At 43.5% G+C, this 26,383-nt stretch overlaps 1 protein-coding gene across 5 annotated transcripts; it reads right to left on the reverse strand.

Moving 5' to 3' along the window:
* Window positions 1-265: 265 nt before the first annotated feature.
* camsap1b (calmodulin regulated spectrin-associated protein 1b) lies at window positions 266-25,422 on the reverse strand. 5 transcript variants are annotated; one of them, XM_076730426.1, is made up of 19 exons: window positions 24,966-25,422; window positions 23,320-23,486; window positions 17,018-17,280; window positions 13,365-13,526; window positions 12,299-12,379; window positions 11,279-11,338; window positions 9,351-9,492; window positions 8,965-9,104; window positions 8,669-8,765; window positions 8,030-8,153; window positions 7,407-7,489; window positions 6,984-7,068; window positions 4,217-6,524; window positions 3,895-4,031; window positions 3,597-3,811; window positions 2,984-3,086; window positions 2,758-2,870; window positions 2,347-2,465; window positions 266-2,102 (listed from the first exon to the last, which is right to left on the reverse strand). In XM_076730426.1, exons 2-19 carry the CDS (start codon window positions 23,483-23,485, stop codon window positions 1,806-1,808), a joined length of 4,695 nt encoding a protein of 1,564 aa, XP_076586541.1. In that variant the 5' UTR covers window position 23,486; window positions 24,966-25,422; the 3' UTR covers window positions 266-1,805. The 5 variants fall into 5 exon arrangements, with proteins under 5 accessions (XP_076586541.1, XP_076586539.1, XP_076586543.1 ...); XM_076730424.1 differs by having other exon boundaries at window positions 7,997-8,153; XM_076730428.1 differs by lacking the exon at window positions 11,279-11,338 and adding an exon at window positions 11,873-11,905.
* Window positions 25,423-26,383: the final 961 nt, after the last annotated feature.

A 26,383-nucleotide genomic window follows, 5' to 3' on the forward strand; every position in this document is an offset into this window, starting at 1 on the left:
TAGTATCATATCAGCGGACGCCCTCTCGGCTTCACGTCACTGTTAAATCCTAGTGTTTGGTTTAGTTTTCACAATGTACGGAGCGTGCGAACAGCAGTGTTATCGATTAGTTCTTCGTCTTTATGCCCGTTCAGACGGTAAAACTTCCCAACAGACAGAAAGTAAAGTGCTCGTGCAACACTTCGGGTTGTTCTCGAGGCCAACAAACGGTTTCTAAAAAAGCACTTCTGATGATTTTGGAAACAGAGAAAGAGTGAGACGATGTGGCAGTGTTTGTCAACACCTGGGAGGAATGTTCTTTAATGTTGGTACATAACTGAACCACAGCCCCCCGCCCGCCCGCCCGCCCGCACACACAAATCCCTTTGCGAATATATCAAATACTGTCATTTGAACCGGTTACAGAGCAGCACGAAAACACTCTCCACAACAAGAGTGTGTGCGTGTGTGTGTGTGTGTGTGTGTGTGTGTGTGTGTGTGTGTATGTGTGTGTGCTGCTCTCGTGGTTAAAAATGGGACAGGCCGACAAAAACACTCAGGGAGGGGAGTTCAAGGGGGAGGAGGGGGAGTTACATTGCATGAAAGAAGCCGTCGACAAGTGTTCATGAGTGCACCTTAATACAGGACAATTCAAGAGTGCCCAGTGGAGAGAGGAAACACAGCTAAGCTCTAAACATCAGAGAATTCCCGTTATGATGAAAACACATAACATCAGCTCAGACTCTATAACACATCGCTTTAATAATAATAATAAAAAAAAAAAGTTAAAACAAGAAAAAAAAGCATCATTTGTGTACCAAAACCTATCATTCACCCACTTTTGACACCCTTGAGAAAAAGGGTGTTGTAACAAATAAAAGTATTTAAAATGACCGTCGTTAACTTTTTTGTTTTGTTTTGTTTTTTTTTTGCTTGACACATATCCAGTGCTACACGATCAGCGTCTAGATTAAAAAGCGGTTGAATACATAGACGATAGTACCACGATGCGTGAAAGGCCAACGGATGTCTGAGGGAGACCCGAGGAGCTCCCCCCCGTGACAAAAGAAGAGGACAGTTCAGAGCAGCAGGTTTTTGGAGATCCCTGGTGAGGCAAAGTCGGCAATGCCAGCCTGATTCGACAGATTCGACCGTCCACGCAGGAAGAGATTGTGGTTTTTGCCGGGGCAGCGGAGCGGCCCGACAGTCCTATAGGGTTGTACAAAGGTCCCTTGCTTTGGAGTTTCTGACAAGAGCGTCAGAAATGCCCCAATGTCGCCGCTCCTTTTGTCCGAAATTTGACCAAAGCAGGCGTTTCCGGAGAGAAGGAAGGACGTTAGTGCTGCAGCTGAGCTCTCAACCGTGACAGTGCTGAACTAATAAATAAATACATCCACCACATATGAGAGAGACGGAGGAAACCAAAAAAAGCCACATGCTTGAGTCGTGGTCGTCGTAGAAAAACAGAGCCGGACCAAAACAAACCTGAACAGATCACACTGAGATCACAGGGAGAGGAAGCGAATTCAGCCGCCGTCCCTCTTTTTGTTGCAAGCACCAGTTCCTCAAACCACCTGTGAAACACACACACACACACACACACACACACACACACACACACATACATACATACACACGCACACACACAACTTTTCCTTGGTCCACCTACAGGTGACCACGACCATAAATGCAGCCTCTCCCATGCAGGCTTCCACGCCGAGTGCGGTGGCGAGCTTGGCTGTGGGCGTCAATGCAGTCTATTCAGGAAACAAGCAAGATGGGGAGAAGATGATTTGGATGACAGAGGCCTTTTAAAATCCGGCCCGCTATTTCGAGCTTTTCTTTGGCACAGCACTCCTCTTGGCCTGCCACAGGTGGTTGTGGATGGTCAGTGCGTCCACGCTGACCGACACAGTCTTGGCGGGGATGACGGTGAACTGCTTTCGGTCAGAGCTGTACTTGTAGAGCTTGTCGATCATCTTCTTGCTGATGCTCTTGGGTCCCGTGCCTGTCAGCTTCTGTATCTCTTCGGTTTCGGGGAAGTACGAGTAGAGAGCCCGGAACTGGCAGCCGCCGTCGCGAAACAGGATCATCATGTGGTTGGACTCGCACTTCTCCAACTCCTAGTGGGGAAGGAGGTCAAACACAAGCAAGACAAGTTATTAATATGGCATTAATGTAACACTGAGGTATATTAGAGTGGTAGGAATACCCTTTTTGATAAGACTCGTGTTGCAGGTTTTTTGCTGTTAGGGAGGAAATAAGAGTCTCCTACGCCTGTATCACAATAATGGAGCAGAGAGAGTCATCTGCCATGTTGCTAAGTTAGCAGATAACAAGTTGGTGCATGTGTGCTAAAGAACGGACCTCTAGGATCTGGTTCTTCTGTGGCTCGTTGACTTTGCCAGCCAGGCAGCAGTGCGAGATTGCATTGTGGATGATTGGCTTATTCGACTTGGCGCTGGGCTCCTTGAATAGTTTCGGACCTAAAGGAGAAAAGTCAGTTAGGCCGCAGAAGAATTATGTCACACATAAAAAGAGGGGGATGTAAATTAACTGCAGCTAACACGTCTACATCATAAAAGAGCCACTCTGGCTGAAGATTATGACAAGCAAAACAGTGAAAATGGCTGGCCATGGTTATTGTGTCGTGCTGAAAGCAGGCTTGACATGCTGATCTTTTTGTCACTGACTAATGGACAAACACAACCACAGCTCTGACATCATAGTAATGTATCTGTTAAGAGAGGTGAGACATAATGAAATCTGTGAACTTACCAGTGTATTCAGCCATGGAAGTGATGGAAGAGGCCGTGGAGCCATTGTCCCAGTCTCTCTCTGCAGTGCGACTGTTGTTACGACTGCCTGGAAACGACTCCACAGAGTCACAGCTGGAAGACATCGTGAACAATAAGGATTATACAGTGCCTATTGTTTAAAAACAGAAAATACTATAAATACTGCAAATCTTAAACATTAAAAGAACAGTCTGTGAGTCATGTACCGCTGGGAGCCAGCCCCTCCAGAGTTGACACTGTCGGCCTCGTTGGTCGCAGCAGAGGCCAGGGACAGACTGGAGCCTGATTGGGCGTTGCTCAGGTTGTCAGCTAATCGAAACAGAGAGGACACTTAAAAACTTCAAAGCACAAGTCAGACACCTATAAAGCAGGAAATATAATTCACGTATCCAAAATCTTGCACATCAAAACTCACCATAGTTTTCATAACTCAATTAAGTACGGAAAGAGGAAATTCTTTTCATAATATAAAACTATGACAGCGCTAATGAAGAACAGGCTTTCCTCCTGTACATCGTTTCATTGAGGTAGTTTGTAGAAGTTTGTTTTATTTCATGTAATAGGTAATTTTCTGTATAAATTCATATGATGATTGCAGCTCAAAGAGGAATTCCAGTCAAGTCAGTATGACTGTGGTATTCATAACTGTAGGACAAATAATTATTGTGGCACAATAAAAAATAATTGGCAGTCAGCCAATGTGGCCCAAAGCTCAGATGAAAAAAAACAAAAAACAAAAACAAATGAAGAGCACCAAGCCGACACATGTAAAGAAAACTGTAACAGCTGAATGCCAAACAAGTGATCTGACAATCTCACATGTAGAAGAGCCCTTGGAGAAATTATCGCTGGAGGATTCCTCTCTGAAGACAGACTTGGGTCTGTGTTTCTGCTTCGGTTTGGGCGTTTTGGGCTTGACGAGGCCTTGTTCCTCGAACATCTCCTGCTGCTTCCTCCGCAGATACTCCTGCTTTATCAGCTCCCGCCGTGTCTTCTCCTCTTCTTTACGCAAGCGCTCTTCCTCAGCCTTCCGTCTAAAAGAAACCAAACACTGAATTGTAGCTTTTTGTTGGAAGAATAAGGTGAATCCAGTGCTGATGTCGGTGAAATAAGTTACCTCGCTTCGTCTCGTTTGAGCTCTGATTCTGCTTCTAGTTGTTGTTTACGGAGTCGAGCCTCCTCAGCTTTCTTCTGCTGCTTCAGCAAGAACGCTGCTCTCTTCTTAGCAAGCTCATCCTCTGCCTTCTGCTCATCCTACAACATATAAAAAGATATTGAGACATTATTTGTATCTTAAAGTAATTAATCTGACATTTAGTGCAGAAATTAACAAATACAATAATTTTGTCTGTTCACCAGACCAATGCAAGTTAGACAATCACTGTAATAAAAACTAGATACATCAAATAAATTTTTGTATTTTCATGCAAAGGCATTACCTTGAAGAAGAAGCCCATGACTGACTTCTGCTCTCCATCACCTCCTTCTGTAGTTCTGTCCTCAGCAGCCTCCTCATCCTCAGCGGCTTTCAGCTCTGACAGATCCACCTCAATCAGGTGGGTTTTGCTGCGCTGCACCTCCTCTGATGGTACGTTCTCTTTCCCTGAACCGTCTGAAGAATTAAGGTCTGTCTCTCTCACGGTGCTGGACAGGCACTCGTCAAAGGACACTTCTGAGGCAACCACTGCCGTCAGGTCCACTCGGGTCGGCAGTCGCACATTTGCCTCGTCGCGAAGCCGGAAGGTGGCGCTCCGAATGTGGCCAGAGCCTGGCCTGTCGATTGTATCTACTGCTGTGGCATTTCTGGGGCTGTCGGGGTACTCGGTCCTGGGGGACCTGCCCCCAGCTAACTGTCTTGGGTGTGGTAATGTCTCTGACCCACTCTGGGTGGGGGTGAGGGTCCTTGAGGCCTGTCGGCTCTGCTCCTTGGCTATCTTTAGCTCTGATGGCTTGGACCTGGAGCCACGGCCTGAGCTTAGCTTGGGGGGTTTCCTGGTGGGGGCAGTGCTTGTGCCGGAGAGGTGCTCCACAAAGTGGAAGCTTGCCCCCGCCTTAGAGTCACCGTTTTTGTCACTGGTGACAGGAGGAGGTGGAGTTGCACCAGGGGGGGACTGTACATTCTGTTTCATCAACATCTCCTGCTGCAGTGACAGCTGCATCATCTGCTGCTGGATGCTGCCGATGGCGTCGTTCAGCAATTCGATGGAGCGACTGCACTCATTCAGGTCCAACTCTTCTTCTAGGTAGAAGCTTCCACTGTTCCCTTTCTTGTCTGCTTCTAAGGCACCTGACGGGGTGGTTCCCTCCAACTCTTTGTCCCCCCTCAGGGCATCCACACACATATCATCTTTACTTGATGGTCCTTTCCCCCCACTGAGCTCATCTTTAGGGATGTCAGCTTTAAGTGGGTTTGGTAATGTGTCACTCTTGCCGCTACCTTTCTTTACAACGTGCAGGAAAGCCGCCTTTCCCAGCTTCTGCCTCTGCCTCGCCGACAGCACCTCCATTTTCTTCTTCTGGTGCTCAATGGCACGTCGCTTCTCCTCCAGCTGCATACGAAGCTGGACAAGTTCAGAGGCCAGTACACTGGCACCACCGTTTCCGTCACCTGTACGAGAGTATCCTCCCAAGGGTGAGGAGGGGCTCTGGTCTCTCTTAAGCTTCCAGGAGGAAGTCAGAGGTCCGCTGCTCTCTGATCCATCTGGTGTGGTCCTTTGGGAGCTGGAGGCACTGGAGCGAAGGTCGTGGTTGCTGCCGAAGCGCTGCTGCTGGGCTTTGCGCTCAGCAAATGAGGTCATGCGCACACTGCCACTGGCCATACTGCTAGCCTGGGAGTGAGCACTGAGACAGGGGCTGGACCGACCGCTGCCACCGTTCAAGTCTTTGTCCTCGTGCTCTTTCACATTCATGTCCTCTTGGAGTTTGGCTGACTCTTCTTCTTCATCTTCCTCAATAAAGGCTTTCCTGGGCCAGTTGGGGTCTTTAGTAGTAACAGCTTCATCCAGATCCTCCTCCTCTTCATCCAGGTCTTCCAGCTCAGCGTCCATGCCCTGGCCAGCCTTTGATTCTTCAGAATCTGAATGCAGGTAGAAACCCCCAGCTGGCTCTCTGGACGAAGGGTCCACACTGCTGGTGACAATGGGCCTGAAACCTGCCTGAGCCTGTGGAGGCTCCTCTGACAAGTCTTCCTCCTCACCTGAAGGGGTAAAGGTTTGATTCAGGCTGCAGGGCGCTTTCCTACGAACGGCCGATGTCGATCCATCTCCTCGGCGTAGAGAACCCCTTCCTGAAGAGCGGGGCCCCTCACCACTTTCTTCCTCCTTGTTTAGGCATACAGACTTCTCTTTAGCCGTTTTGAGCACGGCAGGCATCAGTGGTTCTAGGTAAAAGCTATCTGGTGCAGGTTTGGACTCAGACGAAGGTTTGGGTCCCACTGTGGCAGTTGCTTGTGGCCCTTCAACCCGTTTCGGGGTGACAGAACCATCAGTCCTGGCAACTGCCACCAGAGTTTCTTCCTCTGCCTCAATGTTGACATTTCCCATGAGGCCGTGGCCGTTGACTTTGCGTATGGCGGCCTGTGGCGGCTGGTGGACAGAGGTCTGGTGTTTGGGTGTGACGGTAATGACGTTGGACGCCAGGCTGTCCTTACTTATGGAGCGAGCTAGACTCACACTGTCACCAGAAGCTATGTCTGCATCACTGTCTGTGGCTGAATGAAACATGTAGGGGCTCAGTGTGGACAGTGGTCTGTGGAAGGAGAAAATGAAAAATGAAGTCAGAATAATACACAGCTCACAATATATGGAATTTGTATACTTCCACAATAGATAATACATAAAAATAACTTGTTTTTCTTTCAATTCACCAGTTCATTGACTAATCACTGCTGCTCCACAAATATGCACAACCATAATCTTTGCCATATAAATGATAAATATGTACATGCTTACGAACAGACAAACATGAATAACACAAGCGCCACACATGTAACCCCAGAATATTTGCATTCACTGCAATTTAAATATTTCATTATCAGTTTTATAAGCAGATTTTAAACAAAGCCCTCTAAAATGCATCATCTTCAAAGCAGCATACGGACTGCCATATGAAAAAAAAGGTTTTCCAAATCAAACATGAGCACAAATATTTCTTTTAGATTAGATTAGGAAAGAGTATTTTGTCTAGGTTTTTAACTACATTAGGTACCTCTGCCTTTTATCGGGCCATGCAAGAACAGAGCCTCGGGGCTGTCCGTCCATCTGAGTCAGGGAGTTGGAGCGGTTTCTGAGACCTGACCACAAACACACACCATGAATAGGTATAGACAGCTGCTGGTCACCATCATACAGCCCTGAGTCTACAAAAGTTGGGAAGTTGTGTAAAAAATAAATAAAAACAGACTGTAGGCATCAAAATCAGAATAAGCGTACATTTACAAAAATCAATGAAGCTGATGAGGTAAAACATTAACATACATTGTCTTTGTACTGTTTTCAATTGAGTGTATGTCTGAAAGGATTAGCGAATGATCACATTGTGTTTTATTTGTGTTTCATACAGCGCCCCAACTTTTGTGGAATTGTGGTTGTACAAGTTGAATATTTAAGGTGTAAAGAGTGCTTTCCGTACCTGCAACATCCTCTCCTTGCTTTTGTTGCCTCTGTCGAAGGGGCAGGAGTGGGTGGGAAGGACTGAAGGTTGGACCCCCTTTACTAAAAAACAATAAATAATTATTTTTTTTAGCAGATGTGCAAAATCATAACTGTCTTTCAACCACTATTAGCAGAGCAGACATGCAGAGGGTTTTCACTAGATTAGCCCTGTGAACAGGTTAGGCCCAAGACATTTTCCCCCAATCAAAAACATTCAGATATCATCCAACACAGGCACAGTAACAGCCAAATATTTAACCACACAACAGACAAGAAAAGTGGCATGAAAACCCCTAACCGACAGTGCTGTACACTTTAAGACAGCTAACTTTAACTTTCAGCCTCCCACACAACTGCTGACAATGCACACACAGACAGAGAGACAACTTTGTGCAAATCACTAGTGAATTTGGTGAGAGAGAAGACAAAGGGCTGGAGGTGGAGGGCACATGAGAATGAAGGTCAGACACTGCTGCATATCTACCCACCCTTGTAGGACTATTGTAACTGGTTAGTAGACAGGATCATGATGAGGCGGAATGAGAAGGAAAGTGAGAGAAGACTTACAGGGGGTCAGACTCTTCAGGGTGCAGGAAGTACCTGTTACAGACTTCTGGGCTGCTCTGGTTATCAGCCACACCAGGGCTGGCCAAGAAGCTGCGCTTGGTGGCGTTGGAGATAGGCACTGATGGGCGGGCACTCTTGGGCTGAGCTATGGCTCGAGCTGAGGAGAGGAGCAAGACAGAGGTGTTGAGAAAGAGGTGTTGATGATGGCAATAAACAGTGACTGATGCTGACTGTCAATAGAAGAGCTCAACCTTGGACATTGACAGGGATTTATTTCCAAATCTTCAAATGCAACTTCGAATGATGGAAATGTGACATTTTGTTCCAAAGTACCAAAAAGTAACAAAATATAGCAATTTCTTGATCAATGAGATACTAATAAGTAGAGTAAGTAAGTGAGTTTTTCTCAGTAACTACAGTTATTTAATCCATGTTGAAGGACTGGGACAGATGGGCACAAACAAACATGGTCATATTTGCATCTTTGTGTACTGCTTAAATTGAATAGTTAAGTTCATGTTTTCAGTAACTTTCCCGATGCTAAACTATGTGGTTTAAATACAGTATACTGCGTATTGTGTAACATTAAAAGCTGCTTCGTTGTCAGCATTTCACCAATGTGATATTTTCACATTGCATCCTGAGTGTAAGAATCACATGATCAACACTTACCATCTTTAAACTCTTGGAGATCTCGAGGCTGGACAAACTCTGGCTTGACGGTCTCAAACCACCAGAAGAGTTCAGCAATGAACACCATCACATTGTGCTGCATAGAGAGCACAAGAAACATGTTAAAAAGACTTGTGATTGTCATAAAGCACCACCTAACATAAAAATCTGTTAAGCAAGTAAAATACAGCAGTTTCTGTTGCAGCCTAATATAATGGCTGGCTTCTTGTGCTACATGATTAAACGTACATTTTGTTCCTGATGTGTATGAAAACACAGTATATCCGTGTTAGTACCTTGAGCACAAGTGGCGAGTACAGCATGTCCTCCGTTGTCAGATAGAAACTTTTATTCAGATATTCGTTGGCGAACTCTCTCAGTAGCTGGATGTTGTACAGGCTATCTGCGATGGAGGGTACTTCCTTCAGGCAAATATCTGATCGGACAGGCAGAGAGCAGGTCAGACCAGGACAAAATTCAATGACCTGATGGCTATAAATGTCACACTGACTGGACTGGGACAGTAAGCCATGTGCAAGTGCCAAAAATAGTATCACACATGGATATTAAATTCAATGTGTTAGCAAAGAAAGCCTGATGCTATTTCCGAAAAAATATCTTCAAGGGCAACTGATAATTAGTAGCTACTGAACGTGGGAGTGTGCATGCAAGCATGGCATACCCTCCAGCTTCATGAGGTCTGGGCAGTAGCAGTGGACCACTGTGAGCAGTGCAGCTCCGTCACAAACATCCCTCATCAGGTCTTCCAGCAGCGGAAAGAAGGGCAGCTGTCGGCCTGAGGCGTGCTCCCGACGATACCGTACCTAACCACCAGGGGGACAGGAGAGCTTTGATGAGAAGAAAAGTCACAACAACAATACCCACCACCATGGGACTACCAACCACTAACACATCAGAAAACATCCTAAATGCGATGACTAGTGTCACACAAGTACAAACCTCTTTTTCTGTGAGATTCCCGTCTGAACTAGTCAAGGCATGTATTGGTCACGGATGTTTTTGGCTCTAGTTAAGGCTATCAATTTAAGCAATGGCTCAAGGTTCTCCCAAGGAGCTTCAAAGCGAAAGATGAGGTTTTTTTTTTTCCCTTTTTCTTTTTCTAATATGAGCTGATATTCCTCTTCAACTGATCAATAGCGAGTTTAGTGTAAGTTCCAAAAGAAAATGATGCTGAATGGCAAAATCTTGTTTAGGGAGAACCCTGAAGACCTGGTTAACGATGAGGAGATGGAGGTGGAGGTGTTAAAGCAGTGATATGAACAACACAGAGGGGATGGCCAGCCTTCCTCTGGACTTGGGAAGGCAGCTATCAGTAGTCCAGTCAAATTAGGCAACGTGAGTCAGCTGACTAGGAGGGAAAGTGGGGTAATCACTGGCCCACTTACCAGAATGAGTGTGTGGTTAATGGAGAAACTCACTCACCCCAGATGCATTAGTTTTAGATATATAGTCTATACAGCTGGCAAGGGTGGGTATTTTCAGTATTTATTTCAGTTTCCACAATCCACTGATCGATTAGAATATGCACAAATTACCTAAAAAATCAAATTATAGACATTGTTACAAAGTCAGGTAGACCCATTATAGAAGCTAAAAATGGAAACTATAGACCTACATGTGATTTGGAGCAGCATGTGTAAATATAGACTGCACAGGATGCCAAAGCAGATTGTACTGACTGGTACTGCTGCTTCTAACTCCAAACGCTTCTGCATGACTTTACAGATATTCACCTGATGCTGGGAACACCACTCCCAATGTAGTGACTAACCAACCTGATATTCTCTGTGGCACGAGTAAAAGAGGCATAAAGAAAATTACGAAGAGTTATTTAGAGGTGCAGATCGAGTTGCTGTCTCTCCAGTACAGCGAGATGTGCAAGATATTTGCGTCACGTGATGCAGCAGTAGATAGAGCTGCTAAGTATCTTATTGCTTAAATATCGATATCAGTCTTTATGTTGGTTGATAATTAAAAAAAAACAAAAAAAAAACAACTTTGGTACAGATATACCAAACCAGGTCTGAGGTGAATTAGAAACACACAATTAGATGATTTGTCAATCCGAGAACAATGACAAGTTGATTTTTAAACTGTCATGCTCAGTATGAATCTTGGTTAAAATTCAATCAAGATTTATATTAAAAAAAGTTACAATCTGCCAATACATCATGTATTTATCGGGCTATAGATCAAGAAGCCAATACAGATTTCAGTTACAATTAAACCCTAATAGAGATCAAAACTTTATTTTAAAAACAAACCTATCAAACATGCCAAACCCTCGCACAGGTTTTGTGAAACTATGAGCCACCATGCACGAATCAAAAAGGTCACAGACAACACAAGACAGCCGAGCAGCTAAAAAGATTTTATCTAAATTACTAACAGCACGACAACATTTTCTTAAGACTCACTCTGGTGCATCTACAGTTTGTCAGGAGGCCATTCCATTAAATTATTCCAACTGCACTGAGGCAGCTTCTGTCACAAGTCACAGGAGAAACTACCAACCACACTTAAGAAGCTCTACTACAAAAAGAGATCTACATAAGGGAGTCTCCTCCTGAGTAAGAGGGAACACTGTACCGCTTCAGAGAGCTCCTCTGGCTCCAGCATGCAGTGGGCCAGCTCGTGCATGACATCAGGCTGACACACACACACACACACAAAGAGCAGGGACACTGTCAGAGGGGACTGTTGGCACAGAGGAGTGTGTGAGAGCAGAAGAGAGAGACCGGAGGGGGAATGACAAAGCAGATCAGTGAGAGGAGGTGGCCAAGGATGGGACTGCAAAGCAAAGGAAGGTGTATGCATGGATTTGCTCTTGTTCTCAGTGGGCAAGCAAATACCACACACACGCACAGCGAATCCACATGGCCTCCTTGAGCTTGAAATGATATAGCACACATTGCAGAGCTAAAAGAATATATTTTAACACTTCACAAAGGTCGGAATAACCTTACACCTGTGTGGTATACTTGCCACAAGGGAAAAAGGAAACAAAAAAGTAACGGTCAGCTTTCTCCCCCTTGCTGACATACTGGCTACAAGCAGCACAGAATGAGCTTGAATGAGCCATGGTGGAGTGTGCGCGCACATCAACACAGAACTATGCGTGCAAGGGGGAGAGGGCGAAGAAAATGGGGTTATGGGGAGGGTTGGGGCTGGCATCCAACTTACAGGGACTAGCTTCCAATACCATTTGGAGGGAGACTATCCAGATTGCAGGGATAAGAGAGGGGAGGGAGGGCAGATGAGGAACAGGAGCAGAAAGAGTAAAAGGTCAGAGGTCACAGACAAAGGATTGGATCTGCTTCCGGTTTAAACAGAGAAAAAGAAAGCAGGGTCAAAACAACTCTAAAATGCCATTAGGGAGAAACATTCCTTGTCACAACGAAGGATCCTGCCGTAGCCTTAATTTAGTGGTGTTGATGCCCACCTGGATGACGCCTTAATGAGGAAAATGTTTTCAATAAAAAGGAGTTACCTCGAAAAGTCCCCAAAAGCCACAAATATGGAGATGCTGGCAGAAACTAGAGGGCCATTCTGGCTCAGGATTTCTCTCCTGTGAAAGAAGCACCTGGAAGACACTGTAAGGGCCCTTACCTTTTGGTGGCTGGGGGACTCCAGAGGGTGGTGCTTGACTTTGTGCTCCCTTTCTGTAATCTCCCTCATCTTCATGTTCACCTGCAGACGAAATAATGACATATTCAGGACGTTTACATGAACTTGAAAAACCAGATTACTCAGAGAAACCAGGTTGTGCAGATAACTGAAGAAAGCATTTGCATGATGTGTAGTAACCTCATTACTGTAAATCTGCAAGTACATGCAACAGGTCTGCAATAAGGTTTTTCCCCCACCCTCAACCTTATTTTGGAAGACTGGCTCACTTGTTTTATCTGTTTTTTTCTTTCTTTCTTCTTTGGTGCATGTGTTGATGTTGGAGCAGACTGACAGCTCAGTAGACAGAAAGACAAAAGACAGGTCTTCCTCACAGCACAAATATGTCTGAATGTTACAAATAGTCATCTCTTTAGCAATGGAAACCAGGTTATTTAGAGTTCAGGAAGTTCACATTAGTTTCAGTTTTAGTCTGACTTTAAATGGAATTGTTTTAAATACAAGGGCACGCTGCTGTGTGTAATGACTTTTCCTTTCATGTACACACTCTGCTGTTACTTTCTCTGTCTGCAGTCTTTTGTTTTGCAGGTGCAAAAAATTATACACAAAACCACATACTGACAGATTAACTAGGAAAAATGACCCATGGGGGAATAAATACTGTTCATGACAAATGGACACTTTCCTTTTGCCAAACAGTGATGGGACATAATTGTGATTAATAGACACACTGCGTCATGTCTCTCACTGCCTCAGGCCTTTAACCAATTGAAACATGAGTGCAACATGAGCCCGAACCGTTTGTGTGTGCACCAGATCTGCACTCCTTATCTGTTGGCCCATCTCTGAGAACCAGCGACATACAGACCTCAGGAAAACAAGCCAACTATAATGTCAGTGTGAAACAGCCTGGGTTTATTCTCATCTACACATTTAGGGAACAAAAAGGCAGGCTCAGTAACACATGTATGGAACCTTGTTAGTGTGATTTTTTTTAATGTCCTGCTGTGTTTCTTTTATTGTATCTGCGCTGCTTGTGTCTTCAAACCTTGTTGATCCAGAAGACCATAGCATCCTCCAGGTCAAAGGGCAGCTCCTTGGAGGCACTGAAGGTGGAGAAGCGCTTGACAGAAGCCACCACTTTCTCGATGCTGATCATCTCCACTGTGTACGCCATCATCAGGGCATCGATCATGGGCATGTGAGCACTCTGGGTGAGGGAGTAAGACAAACAGAGGACAATTCAATTCCACTGGAATTTCCCCCAGTTTCCCATCCAAGAAAAAAGAAAACTGTCTACTTCAGAGGTCACGTGGGACAATCCTGAGGTTCCCAAACAATAGTGCAGCTTTAAGTAACCTACCACAGTTGATTTAAATGTGAAACCTCTCATTCAGCTCAATGGGTGTCCAGCCTTTAAAACAATCTCTATCCTAATGAAATCAGTTGACCCAGTGGGGGTATGCCTGTTCCAAATCGCCCAATACCTGCCTACCAGTAAAAATCTTTCTTCTTGATCGCCAGGGTGGGAATTAACACCAGTCATATACTGATAAATCTGCTGGCAAAACCCTTTTCTAAACCTCACTGTATGTAAATGTCTGTTACTAAGGCATCTGAATTAATCACAGAACAAATGTATACATACATGCCATCGTCAGTCAGTGCTTTGTGTAATGTGCCTAATCCAATTGGTGATGGAAGTGCTGAGATTAGGCTCGTTAACATAACGAATGAGAGCTATTCAGAGCTTTCACCAGAGCATGACCTACATGGAGACAGACAACAACAGTAAAAAACTACCTCCCAGTCGTATATAAGACAGGGAAAAGTTAATACATGAAGAAAGGATGAAGACTATGCATAAAGGAAGCTATCGGCCTCTGACTCAAGGACAAGTTAAGAAGCAAGGCCATTTTAGATAAATTGGTAGATCATGCTGTTGTTGCTACCAGTCATGATACACAACACTCATCAAACTACTTTCTATGATGGATGAGACAAGATAAGATTTTATTGATCCGATGCTGGGGAAATTAAGTTGTTACAGCCAGCAAGTATTACAAAAACCAAAAAAGAAAACTGGCACAGAAGGGTCGGGATAACGAGTACACAGGATATAGAATAGGAAATCAACTATGCATATGTACATTATGTACAGATTATAGAAATACTAAATTCCATAAGAATACTACTGCCACACACAAATATTGAAGGGCTCAACAAAAGGTGCACTGGCATTAAGCACTAAGTGTCAATAAGTAGTGTTCAGTAAATAAACAAAATGGCAAATATAAAAGCATGATGTGCTCTTCAATCTATTGTTCTCCTCAAACACTGACTCTGCCCTTCATCAGCTCAGCGAGGAGCCCCATGGGGAGCAGGGGCTGCTGTTGCCCTGAGCTGTGTGTGCTCCTAACAGGCAGACAGATGCACGTGTGTGCGCAGACACATACACACACAGACACAGACACAGACACACAGACACACAGACACACAGAAACACAGAAACACAGACACACACACACAGAAGTTTAACTCAAGAGGATGGCTAGCATCTCAACGTGTTACAAGCCCCAGCTGTTGCCCCAAGAGCCAGACAAGGTGCAGAGGAACTGTCTGCAGGTACAGACACAGTCTCTCTCTCTCTCTCTCTCTCTCTCTCTCTCTCTCTCTCTCTCTCTCTCTCTCTCTCTCTCTCTCTCTCTCTCTCTCTCTCTCACACACTCTCACACTCTCATACACACACACACACACACACACACACACACACACACACAAATTCTGTTGCTGTGCAAATGGTTGTCAAGTCAGCACACTGGAAGGGGGCTGTCCAACAGTCCATCAGAGATAAGCAGTGTCCTGCTCAGGATTTTCCATCTCCTCACCAGGGCTTTGTGTCTGGCTGCTTACACACAGGCCTGTGTGGATTATTTTGTCAGGCCGCGAGCCGGAAAAGCAGACACACATCCCTGACTAGCTAGCCTGCAGAGAGGAGGCTCAACACCACTGCTGGTTTCCATGGTAACAAAGGGATAGGAAGACAGCTGAGAGCAAGTGAGCTGGTTGGTGTTCATTGTATCCTGTGTGACTTGCTGCTGGTGAAAATCGTGAGACATCGGATCTCATTGCAACAGAGGGCGGGGGCTGCTCTTCACTTCATTCATTGCTCTGTGACATAGTGCTGTTGGTTTAGGTGATGACGTAGAGGATGTAGCTTACACATCGAGGACATTTAACCTGTTTAAGAGCTGATCTGTGAAAATATTATAAGCTCTCATACACTCATACTACACGTGTGATGACTACACCAAGGGTCAGCAGAGCCAAACCATCAGTTTCCTGAATGAAAGGACAGAATTTCTCTGTCAAAATATGTATGTGTTCCCCAGAAAAAAACTAATGAACAGCAAGAAAGCAGAGCTGAATAAAAGACATCTGAACTGGGCACTCGAGGATAAAAGGGGAAGATTTTCAAGGGCCGGCATTCACCAAATGCTCTTGAGTGATTTGCAAAAATGTAAACGAGAAAAATACCACAGACAAAATCCATTCGATTAGCTCAAGAGTAACTCTCTTAACACTGATGTTACTGATTAAACTTTTCAAGGAGAGCACATCCCTCCTTTTTATTTTCATGATTTGCGCACATTTTTTTGTTCAGAAAATAAGTAAGAAGGTGATGTTTCTAACAAAATGTCAGTTAGCTCCACATGTGAAAACTGCAGTAGAGAGATAAAGCTATGCCATCTCATTAAAAGATGGTCTTCTGGAACACAAGGTCATGGTACCTATACAGCTGTGCATTATGGGCAAAATTAATACTATGGAAACTATAAGGAATTAACAAATGTTTGACTATGCAAAATCCTATATCATATTAGTCTTTTAATGTAGTTCAGATTTGTTCACTTCAGCTGTTAGTGACAATATTTAAAAAAGACCAAGTGGAAAACTGTATAAAGTGTTTTTCAGAATGAAAATCAGTCTGGCCAACACTGCTATAGCACAATCACACCACAAACTCTAATCACAGCTGTATCTTGCATGAAAGCCCTCTCACGACTGCATGAGTAACAGTCAAATTTCACCTCGTCATTTGAATGAAAACTGATAAGGGTTCAGTCAAATCAGCTGTTGACTGTTTCACCTAGCCGAGTAGCAAAACATGTCCGAAGCTCACGTACACACAGCGTATGATGGGAAACAATGGCAAATAACCTTTCTGCCTATTCACAAGGTTTTAAAGTTACTCAGCACAGTAGAGAGACAATTCCGAGTGTCTCGAGTGCCTGTGGCTGAGAATGATTGTCCTGCTGAACAAGGATAAAAACGATAGCCTCTTCCACTGATTTCACTGTGGTCAGATAATACATCAGAACCAGGAAGAGCCGTAGATGTTACAGGTAATGTTCAAAGTTGTTATAGCTCTGGCCTGGTTTCCTGCTTCTCTGACAGTCAAGCTGTGCTACAAATTACATTTTGTAATAACTACTCAACATAATGACTTGGATATGTCGTTAAACAATAAGAGTAAAAAACATATCAGCATAATTCACTTGTAATTGCAGAGCTTCAGCTAAAGTTGAAATAGTCAATTAATGTACAGAGATTGTGAAAATTTTTATTATAATTCAGGATATCAGTTATGATACCCACCAGGTGACCATCAACTTATCTATCCCAACCTCATCCACTCACCATTTTGATGGGCATACAGGCCAGGTCCCCATCTGTGACGGGTGTATCGTCACTTTCCACAACATATATGCCCTTCCTGGACAGAGCCTGGATGACAGACAGGTGGGACTGAAGAGACGCTGCCTGCTCTGACTTGAGGATGAGGGCGCAGACACGGCAGTAGAGCTCACAGGACAGCAGCAGGCGGATGACAGGCGGCTTGATGTGTTCCTGGTCATACTGGTCTGTGTAGAATGGGTCCCTTAAGTCCTCTGGAATATGGTCTGCAATGGAGAGAGGGGTCAGGTGAACCATGTGGCATTGCTGTGGAAAATAGTAAAATTGAAGACAGACATGTGGTTTTGCTGGCAAAATAACATTGTAAGATACTCTATGATGCAGCAGGGAAGTCATGGTGTCTTGCAAGCACCTTTAAGGCCTCCAACATCTCCACCTGCCTTAGCCTGAACCCATCAATCTTCTACAGCGTCAGCAGGCTACAGGAATGCTAAGCACGCTTTCCATGTGATATTTGTTCTATGCCTGCTTCAGTTTACTTGGCGCAAACATGGCCATTTGTAATTGTAAGTCACAGCTTATTGCCTCAGGAGTACATTGGGAAAGAGATCCTTACGAGAGTCCTCAGTGAGAGCAGGCTTCTCAGGTGACATAGTGGACTTTGCCAGCACTAATGTAACAACACTGGAGCCACAAAAAACGAAAAGAAAACAATGTCCTGCACAAGAGATTCTGTTACTTTCGATGTGAAGTCACTCTCAAAACCAGAGACCACAGCCATATAAGGGCAAGATTTCAGGCATGCACAAACCAAATACATACTGCAAGTTAAAGCACACATTGAGGCTTAAAATAGGTCTCAAATGATGCACAAAACCTGCCCAAAATCCTGCACTGCACAAAACAGCGTGGTGATTGAAAATAACGCTGTTCTGTTAAATCTGTTCTGAACTCTGCTTAAGCTTCAGTAACACAGCATAAGCCGTATGTGTGTGTGTGATGTGTTCTTAGTGTCTGCTCTGGCTGACGGGATAAAGGGAGCCACTCATCAGCAATCTCCTGCTCACAAAAACAGGAAGGCAGGCAGGCAGTTTCTTCCAGCAGCTGCTTTTGTGGATGATAATATAGCAGAAATCTTGAGCTGCACAAGTGAGGAGGCAATAGACTAGATTTTGAGAGGTATCTAAAATGTGTTGGCAAAGAATAATTAACTATAAAACATGAACTAGCAAAGACAAATGACGGGTCAGTTTAGGCTGTCCAGGTCTGGAGAATTCAGATTCAGATTTTCAGTTCAAAATCCTGGAAAAAAAAATATAGCCTTTGTAGTGAACACATGCCTACAATAACTTCTTGGGTAGGGATACAGCTGTTCTTGTGACCTTCATCATATCATATTTAGTGGTGATGTTCCGGTCAGCTGTACAAATTTGTGGTGTTGCCCTGCATTGTGCTGCAACTGTAGCTTGTAAATGGTGCTTTTGTCTACGATTATTTCCAAATCCAGTAATACAACGGAATGTGGCCATTTATTGAGTACATGAAAGGTTTACTCAGAACTAGGGACAGGTCACAGATCATAAACATTAAGGGGAAGGTTTCCTACTTCCTAACACATTTAGGCTGTTTTTGCAATTCCTACAAGGCAAAGTGTTGCCCTCTCTCTCCTGACGTTAGATTTGTTTTTGTCTCTGCCTATTCCCAGTTCATCATGTGGCGTATCACTGTCTTGTCAACTGCTGATGCAACTTAGGAAGTAGGAATACAACGATCAATTTTTTCTGGCCCCAATCCCATTGTGTAACACTGGGTATCTCCCAATACAATCCAATACTTACATTTAGGAATGTTCCTAACAACTAATTATAAGAGTCATTTGAAACTGTTTATCACATTCTTCAATCACCAAATCACATTTCAAATGCTGCTGAAATGAGTGGCACTTTGCGCTGTGCATTATGAACATTGTACATTATCCTGTAATTTAAATAGATACATTAATAAATTAATTATCAACTAGAATTTCTGATGCTGACTAGTGAGGGTAGCAATGTTTAGTCAACTTGGTCAACTAACTGCACACATCGCTACTTATGTTTGTGTTAAAGTTGATTAAATATGGATAATCTGACACACTGAAACAAAATGCTAGACTACTAAGTTTTAAATGTCAAACTTATTTTAATGAGCTACTTGAATAGCATTACTGGAGACTCTGGTTCAAAAATCATAAACTGATAAGCTTAACTTTTGGCCTGTCATCAACTACCAATTACGGAATTAACGTTAATTTACATCTGCTGATAATACCTACCAGTGGCGATGTTTGTCATTCTCACGGCATTGAAACAGCGAGTGCCGCCCGCATTTTGCCAAACTTAGCAATTGATCCAAGAGTCTATTGCACTGTTGAGCCCAAACAATTTTTCACATTCACACAATCCCATTTTCAATATCACTGAAAAAGCTGCATTGCAGAACTCGGTTGTGATATAGGAGCACAGCGCTGTAACACTCGCAAGCCGAGGTGGCTAAAACACAGTTAATTTCTGAAAAGAAAGGATCGGACTTTGAACGTCTTTATTTTAGCCGATAATGATCCAGTAAAAGTATGAGGTAATTAGGAAGCAATCAGGAGCCTTTGTTTTGATGCATCAAATCTCCCGGCTCATGCAACTATGAAGATTTGTTGTCATGTAGGAATGAGACAGCATAAAGGTATGAACTGAGATTTAAACATGCAGCGCTTATGTCAGTGGCTGCTAATGCTCAGGTCACATCCATCCTGTTTACTGCATTCCACATGCATTACAACAACACGGGCCTCACCAATATGCTGTCTGCCACCGTACACATGGTGCAAAGAAGGATGTCATTGTGCAACAGCATCAATCTATTCTGCATAACGCCCAGCAGTGTGGGTCGTTCGTGGAGGGCTGTGTCTGAGTATATAAACACATTAGAACAGTGGGAATGATTGTGTATGAAAACAAAGGGGTCTGGCTGGGGCGAGACTTCACGTTTGACTTCATTCCACAGACACTGATGTCGTGTGGCAGCTGCCCCCCACCCTCCTGCCAGCAGGAACCAGGCTGCAAAATTTTAACTGGGATGGGGAGGAGCATGAGGAAAGACCCAAGATGTGCTACAGCAGGGTCAGCCAACCATGACCAGCACCACACCACGATCATCTCAAGCAGGGGAGAGCAGAGTAAGGACCAGCACTGGGCCTGAAATCATGACAGGTGCTCTCTCTCTCGCCAGTGTTGTGTCTGGCTGTCTGTCGCTCAGGCTGGGAGCAGCTGTGGCACACGCAGAGGGCAGTAGGACAGGAGAGCGTGTACACAAACACAGACATGCACGGTCAAAGACTTCACAAGGAACCTGTGCTGATGAATACACACCAGATGCACCTGAATCCCTGACAAACCTCTATATCACAACATGGCTGCATGTATTTTAAAATGGAACTACGTAATTTCAGCTGTTTCCAAAGCACTGTTTGTATCTGTCAGTCATTGCATGAGCCAAGCAAACAACTGTGCAGACTTAGCAAGGCAGCAGAGCGCCATATGAGCCATAGGGTGAAAATCAAATGGGCCTAGTTCCCATGGGAGGAAGATAACGGCCGCAGCATCTGAGAGTTGCCTCCCCCTGAGCCGCCAAAGCTTTGGTGCTTATGTGTTACTTCTATTGTAACTTAACAGCATCTACACCCAAGTTGCTCTGTGATGCATTGTTTTCGTTTGTAAAGAGATGATGTATTCCATCGTTAGCCCAGGCCTACAATGACAGACTGTGAACAAGGGCAAATGCCTACAAACCTTGGTATGAACTCTGAAAATGGGAGCACAAGACATGAACCTTTGAGCAAATAGGGTTAAGAGCAAAACAGTGGACTGAAAGAAAAATACCCTTCCATCTACAAACTGGATTACCATTAAAACTCCCATCTGAGTGCCATTTGTTTAAAATGAATGCTTCAGTGGCATAAGGAAATCTTTGTAATGACCACAGACATAAGAGATGGGAGAATACAAAAGAAAGCTAGTATGAGCCTCGGAAATAATGACAGATGATTTGACAAGAGACTACACTGACAGACATGCAAAACAGTGAACGATGAGACTCCCGCATCAGTTAGATGCTTACACTGACAACACTTAACTGTTACAATAAGAAGACACTGTGTAGCAAATGAAAAGGTAAATACAATAGCAGCATGCTGTGATTTTATTCCTGATGTTAACATCTTCTGATGCTGATGCTTAAACACCTGCCAAACAGTCTGAATGTTCTCTGTTGTCACGCCTGAGTTTAGAGGTTAAAAATCTAGTATGTGAGTGAAAGCTATCAGAGAAAAATTAGGCCAACATTTTCTCATGGTTAATGTAGCCAGTAGGTATGCACAAACACTGGACAACACAGCCTATAATACTTCTTAGTGTATCTAATCTGAAAACATGCCAGCACTTTGCTGGCTGAAGATACGACGGGCAAGAGTCTCTCATGTAGAGTTTCACCAGTCACACTATTTCACCAAGACCTAATTATTTTTCTCCAGCTGGAGCCCCTGATGATGACAGTCTATCTGCAATTTGTTTCAGCAAAATCCTCTGGCTACAGCAACATAACAGCCAATCACGTCTTGATCCAACAGCACTCGATCTACGTTTTGTATCTTGGTCAAAGAGGAGTGTCTAATATTCTGTCCAGCCCATTTGTATCAATTAGGCCAGTGAAAAATATCAGAAATACCTCTCAATATGATGCAATACAATCCCAACAGCACCACACAACTACAGCTACCAAAATACACATTAAGGTGAATCAGCACCTCTCTAAAGCATTGCAAAAACTAGAATTACTTCAATCCATGGTTGTATGCCTCTGCCAACCAGTCAAGCTGCAGTTTACATTCATGTCCGCTCAGACTCATAAGTAATGAGGACTCAGGAGGAATTCAGTAAAAGTTTAAGTGCTTTTGGCGAAATAGAACTGACCACTATATTGATGCGTATGACTCCAGTGAGAAACATGCTGTCTTCACTTTGAGATTATTTTTACAGAGAAGCACAGAGGACTGACAGAGCGCTTTGTCACATGGTGCAACGACAGTCACCTGAAGCTCAGTATCTACAAAAACATTGAGGTTGTGGTGGACAACAATGCTTCAGATATGGATGTTGCTGCAAAGAAGCCTCAAATTGTAAAACATGGACCTTCACACACATCTTCAACCCGGCAGCACTGAGGATCTATAGGGGTACCCAAACCTTTTGCCTTGCAGAGTCAAACTGTAACTTGATGGTGGATTTTTTTGTCCCCCTCTCACTTACACTGAAAATACCTTCAGAAGAGAGTTTTTAGTGACCATTCTGAACAGGAAGAATGAGACTTGAAAAATTGGGAACCTATGCTTTACTTTTTTTTTTTTAGCTAAATGTATTTGATAGACTGGCAACTGAGTGGGTATGCCTTCCAAAATTCTGACTAATAGCTCTCCCCATCACGCACTTGACCAACTGTGTCCAGTGAAAGAAAGCGGACCTGTGTAAATCAACTACACAGCAGAAGCAGTGATAGCGCTGGGGTTTTAAAAGTAGCTAATTCTACAGCCAGACGGAAATGGATCCTTACATGGTGTCTTAAAATCCATACAACTTATCTCAGTCCTGAAATCTATTCAAATCTTGACTGTTGCGACCACAACGACAGGAAAATGTGGCCTAAAGGCCTAGTCACTAATGCTGATACTATCTCAACAAGGAGTGAATGACTGGCAGTACAGATCACAATTTTCCATGCTCTGAGTACAGTCTAACAAATATAGCCTAATCCTTAGTGCCTGTCACTCAGCCTGATTTGGGTTCAATCTCACTGGCCACCCTACAAGAATGGGTGGATCTGGTGAGTCAGTGAGGGAAGCTTGAGTTGCCATGTCATGGGTGAATTAGTGTTGGCTCGAGTGCACACATCAACAGATATTTCTTTCTCTTTCCTTTTTCCTGTCAGTTTTTCATTACTGAAGCGCTTCACAATATGCTGACTGTCAGTGTGTGGACAAGAGTAAACCATTGTTGGAATAAAAACATCTGAAATAACTATGTAAATAGGAGGAAAACGAAATGCAGAGAACGCTACCTGAGGTTCTAATAAACTCTCTGCTAACAAACGCACTACCTATTTAGTCCATAATGGAGGATATATTGATATTTAGTACGTAAACCATGCAGACAACTATAAATCTAAAAAAGATATGTACTTAGCATTTGTTTAGCGTGAATGTAAATGAAATAACTCACCAATGCCATAGGCTTTGGCAAACAGCCACCGCAAGTTGGCAGCTATTTTTGCTCTGGCGGAGTCGTACATCTCCAATGGTATGATGTCCATTGTGCCTTCTGCAACTCCAGTCAAATCCCCTTTTCTCCTGGTACTGTCCCCGCCAGCACACAAATCAACGTCCATCCTTCAAGGCAAAAATAAAAATGATGTTACAGTCAAATTTATACTGATCATACTGCCGGCTAAGGGATATAGCCAAACAACATCCCCAATCTGCCAAGTCACAATTCTCATTGGCATGGCTTGTGCGAGTGGCTGTATGCTCTATTAGAGTGATTCTTCGATAAATTATTAAATAAAATCCTCATATGGTGTTTGTTGATCATCAAGGAAAATACTGTTTTGGGTGCTGCTGTTAATCTTCCCTTAAGTGGTCGATTAGGCTTACATCTGGTAGTTGAGACATAAGTACCAATGTAGCAGTCTCGCAAGCATGATCACACTCATTATGTCAAATGCTTGATGAAAGAGTGCAAACTGTCTAAGCAGTATCTGGTACTTAAATTAGCCTACAGTGAGGCCATGGTGACTTCAAACGGTGCTGACTACAAGAATGAAACTTGCTGGCCATTATGTACATTGTGGGAAGCATGCTAGGTCCTGTACCAATCCACAACGAGCAAAATACATCTGATGTTGTGACTTTTTCCTACTGTGAATAAATGATCACATTAGTTGTTTGAGCCAAGACTGCTTGCAGAAAATATATTTTGACCATAAAAAGAGGATTCTTAGTGATAAAGCTAACTGCTCTCAGAGAGAGAAAACCTCAAAACTGCAACAAAACTTTGACAGCAGTTGCTCAGTCTAGACTCAAACCTAGAGAAGTTTCTATTTGCTGTCCCAGTGACTTTCTTTACATCTTTCTGTCCGTTGTTTGTGCAATTTGCAACTTTGTTTTGAAAAAATACAAGGCAATCGGAAAATGATCAAGACCGTCTGCACCAAGTCATGCAGACTGATGTTTCTAATCAGGGGCTGCATCAAACTCAGAGCACTTTCACTTTCAATTGTCCCTTCAGGCTGATGTTCTGCGTTGACGTTTCCATTATTTTGGACACTTTTCTTGCTAGACTGCAACACGCTGGACAAAAATTTCTTACTGAAATTTCTTACATTAACAGTAACAACATGTCTAATTCATTGATAGGATGGCGAGTGAGGAAACAAGTGCAAACATGTTTACACATAATATCACACTAAGATCCTACAGAATGATTCCTCAAACCTCATCTTAAAGTTAACCTCGGTGAAGTTAATGTTAAATTATCTGAATCGTTAACCCAGTGTTACCATACCATCTTAACGTCATCTTCGGCCCAATGCTAGATTGTTGAACATGGTAGGTAATTGCTGATTAGCTGCATTACCTATCATTATAACGTTAGCATGCTGATATTATTATAACGTCATTAACAAGGGAACAAACGTTAGGTGACATTGTACTCTTTTGCCTAACATGAGGTTAGCTAAACGGCTATACATGCAAATATATTGCAGGACCGGCTAACCGTTAGCTTGCTAGTGTGTATTGTAACGTTACAGGAGCAGCACTGCATTCATCGGCCCCGTGAATGACGTTAGCTAGCTGGCAAGACATTACCTTGAAAGGTGTGGTGTATTTCCAAGTCACCCTTCAGTTCCGTCGGGGTAAACAATTATCCAAGGACCTGCCTCGCTTTACAGTGGCCTGCTGTGTAGAAAATACACCAGCAGCAGCGACGCATCATAGCCAGCTAATAATGCTAGCACGGAGGCGAGTCTGAATGGTCTCCTCCCAGCAACAACACCCGATTCGCGGCCTGTGTGACAAGAGCTCCACGGCAGGTTTTCAGCTGAAGCAAACGCCAGGCGGAGAAGGGGGGCTCTCCGGTGGAAAAAACACGACGTACAGAGGCTTTTCCGTTTAAAGATCTATCTCTGTACTAGTCGCCCCATGTTAGTTAACAAACACATACATATCTAACTGACTAGGGCTATGCAGCGAGGACCGGTGGTGTGCTCGCGCTCTGCCCATAGAAACGTAATTACTAACCCTGTCCCGTCTAAGCAACGACTGCGCATGCGTGATTACCTTCCAAATTGTTACTCGTAATACTGGTAATAACTGTCAGTATAAACCCGCAAGAACTAATTCACCAACTTATATTTCTTAAATATTTCAAGCTAAAACACAGACCTGGCTCAGTTTCTTCCATCTTAACAATCTGCCTACTTTTGATTTACCTCCACTTGTTCTAACCGCTGGCTAAATGTGTTTGATAAGTTGACTGAAACCACAAGCATGTCCCGTTGTGCCGTCCCAAATTATGTCTTTATTCCAGTATGAACTTGTCACAATATGTGTACGGTACACGTTTTTATTATCACATTCATGTGTTGTCCATGTGACATTGACCAATGCTGCCATCTAGTGCTGAAATGTGGTATCAGCATTTGAAGCCTTTCCGTGGTTTTTGGTCAGGATACAAGATTAACATAGGTAAAACCGAATTACTTTCATATAACTATAATGCAACAAGATAAAGAAGAGTTCTTAACAGTACATCAATTAGCAGACAGCTTACTCTGTTGATTGTGTAGAAAGCCGATCCTGTGGCCATGAAAATCAAATAAATTGACCTTACTGGTAACGTGGTTTCACAGAAAGAAGTCAAATGTTGTCCACTCAGCAGCTGAAGGGGAGATGCTAGCTAATGCTAGCTGAAAACTCCTGCATGCATGCTTTGAACACAAAAAGAAAAGTTTATACAATATAAATTCAGCACAAAATGAGATAACAGAGTAACGGTAACTTTAATAAAAGCACAGTATCTCTGTAAAGTAAAGAACAGGAGTAGGATGGAGGACTTTGTGTCCATCTAGTCAGAGTAATGGTGAAAATTGTCTTCAGTTCTTTCTCTTCTTGGTATTCTTCCCTCTACCATAAATAAAATCAGTGATCCACAAATACTTTCTCTCTGTTTTTTTAGTACCTTTATATTGATTGTGTGTTAAGTGAGGAGATGGGACTGGATTCAA

Source organism: Chaetodon auriga, chromosome 5 (assembly GCF_051107435.1).
Source record: "Chaetodon auriga isolate fChaAug3 chromosome 5, fChaAug3.hap1, whole genome shotgun sequence".
Lineage (NCBI taxonomy): Eukaryota > Metazoa > Chordata > Actinopteri > Chaetodontiformes > Chaetodontidae > Chaetodon > Chaetodon auriga.

What these genes read in the sequence shown, in the direction of transcription:
- camsap1b (XM_076730424.1), bottom strand. Translation starts at nt 23,485, where the DNA reads ATGGACGTTGATTTGTGTGCTGGCGGGGACAGTACCAGGAGAAAAGGG. An exon ending in TGGCCCGATAAAAGGCAGAG is followed by an intron (nt 6,525 to 6,983) that starts GTACCTAATGTA and finishes CTCCTTCCACAG; the next exon opens with ACCACTGTCCACACTGAGCC. An exon ending in AGAAGAACCAGATCCTAGAG is followed by an intron (nt 2,103 to 2,346) that starts GTCCGTTCTTTA and finishes CTTCCCCACTAG; the next exon opens with GAGTTGGAGAAGTGCGAGTC.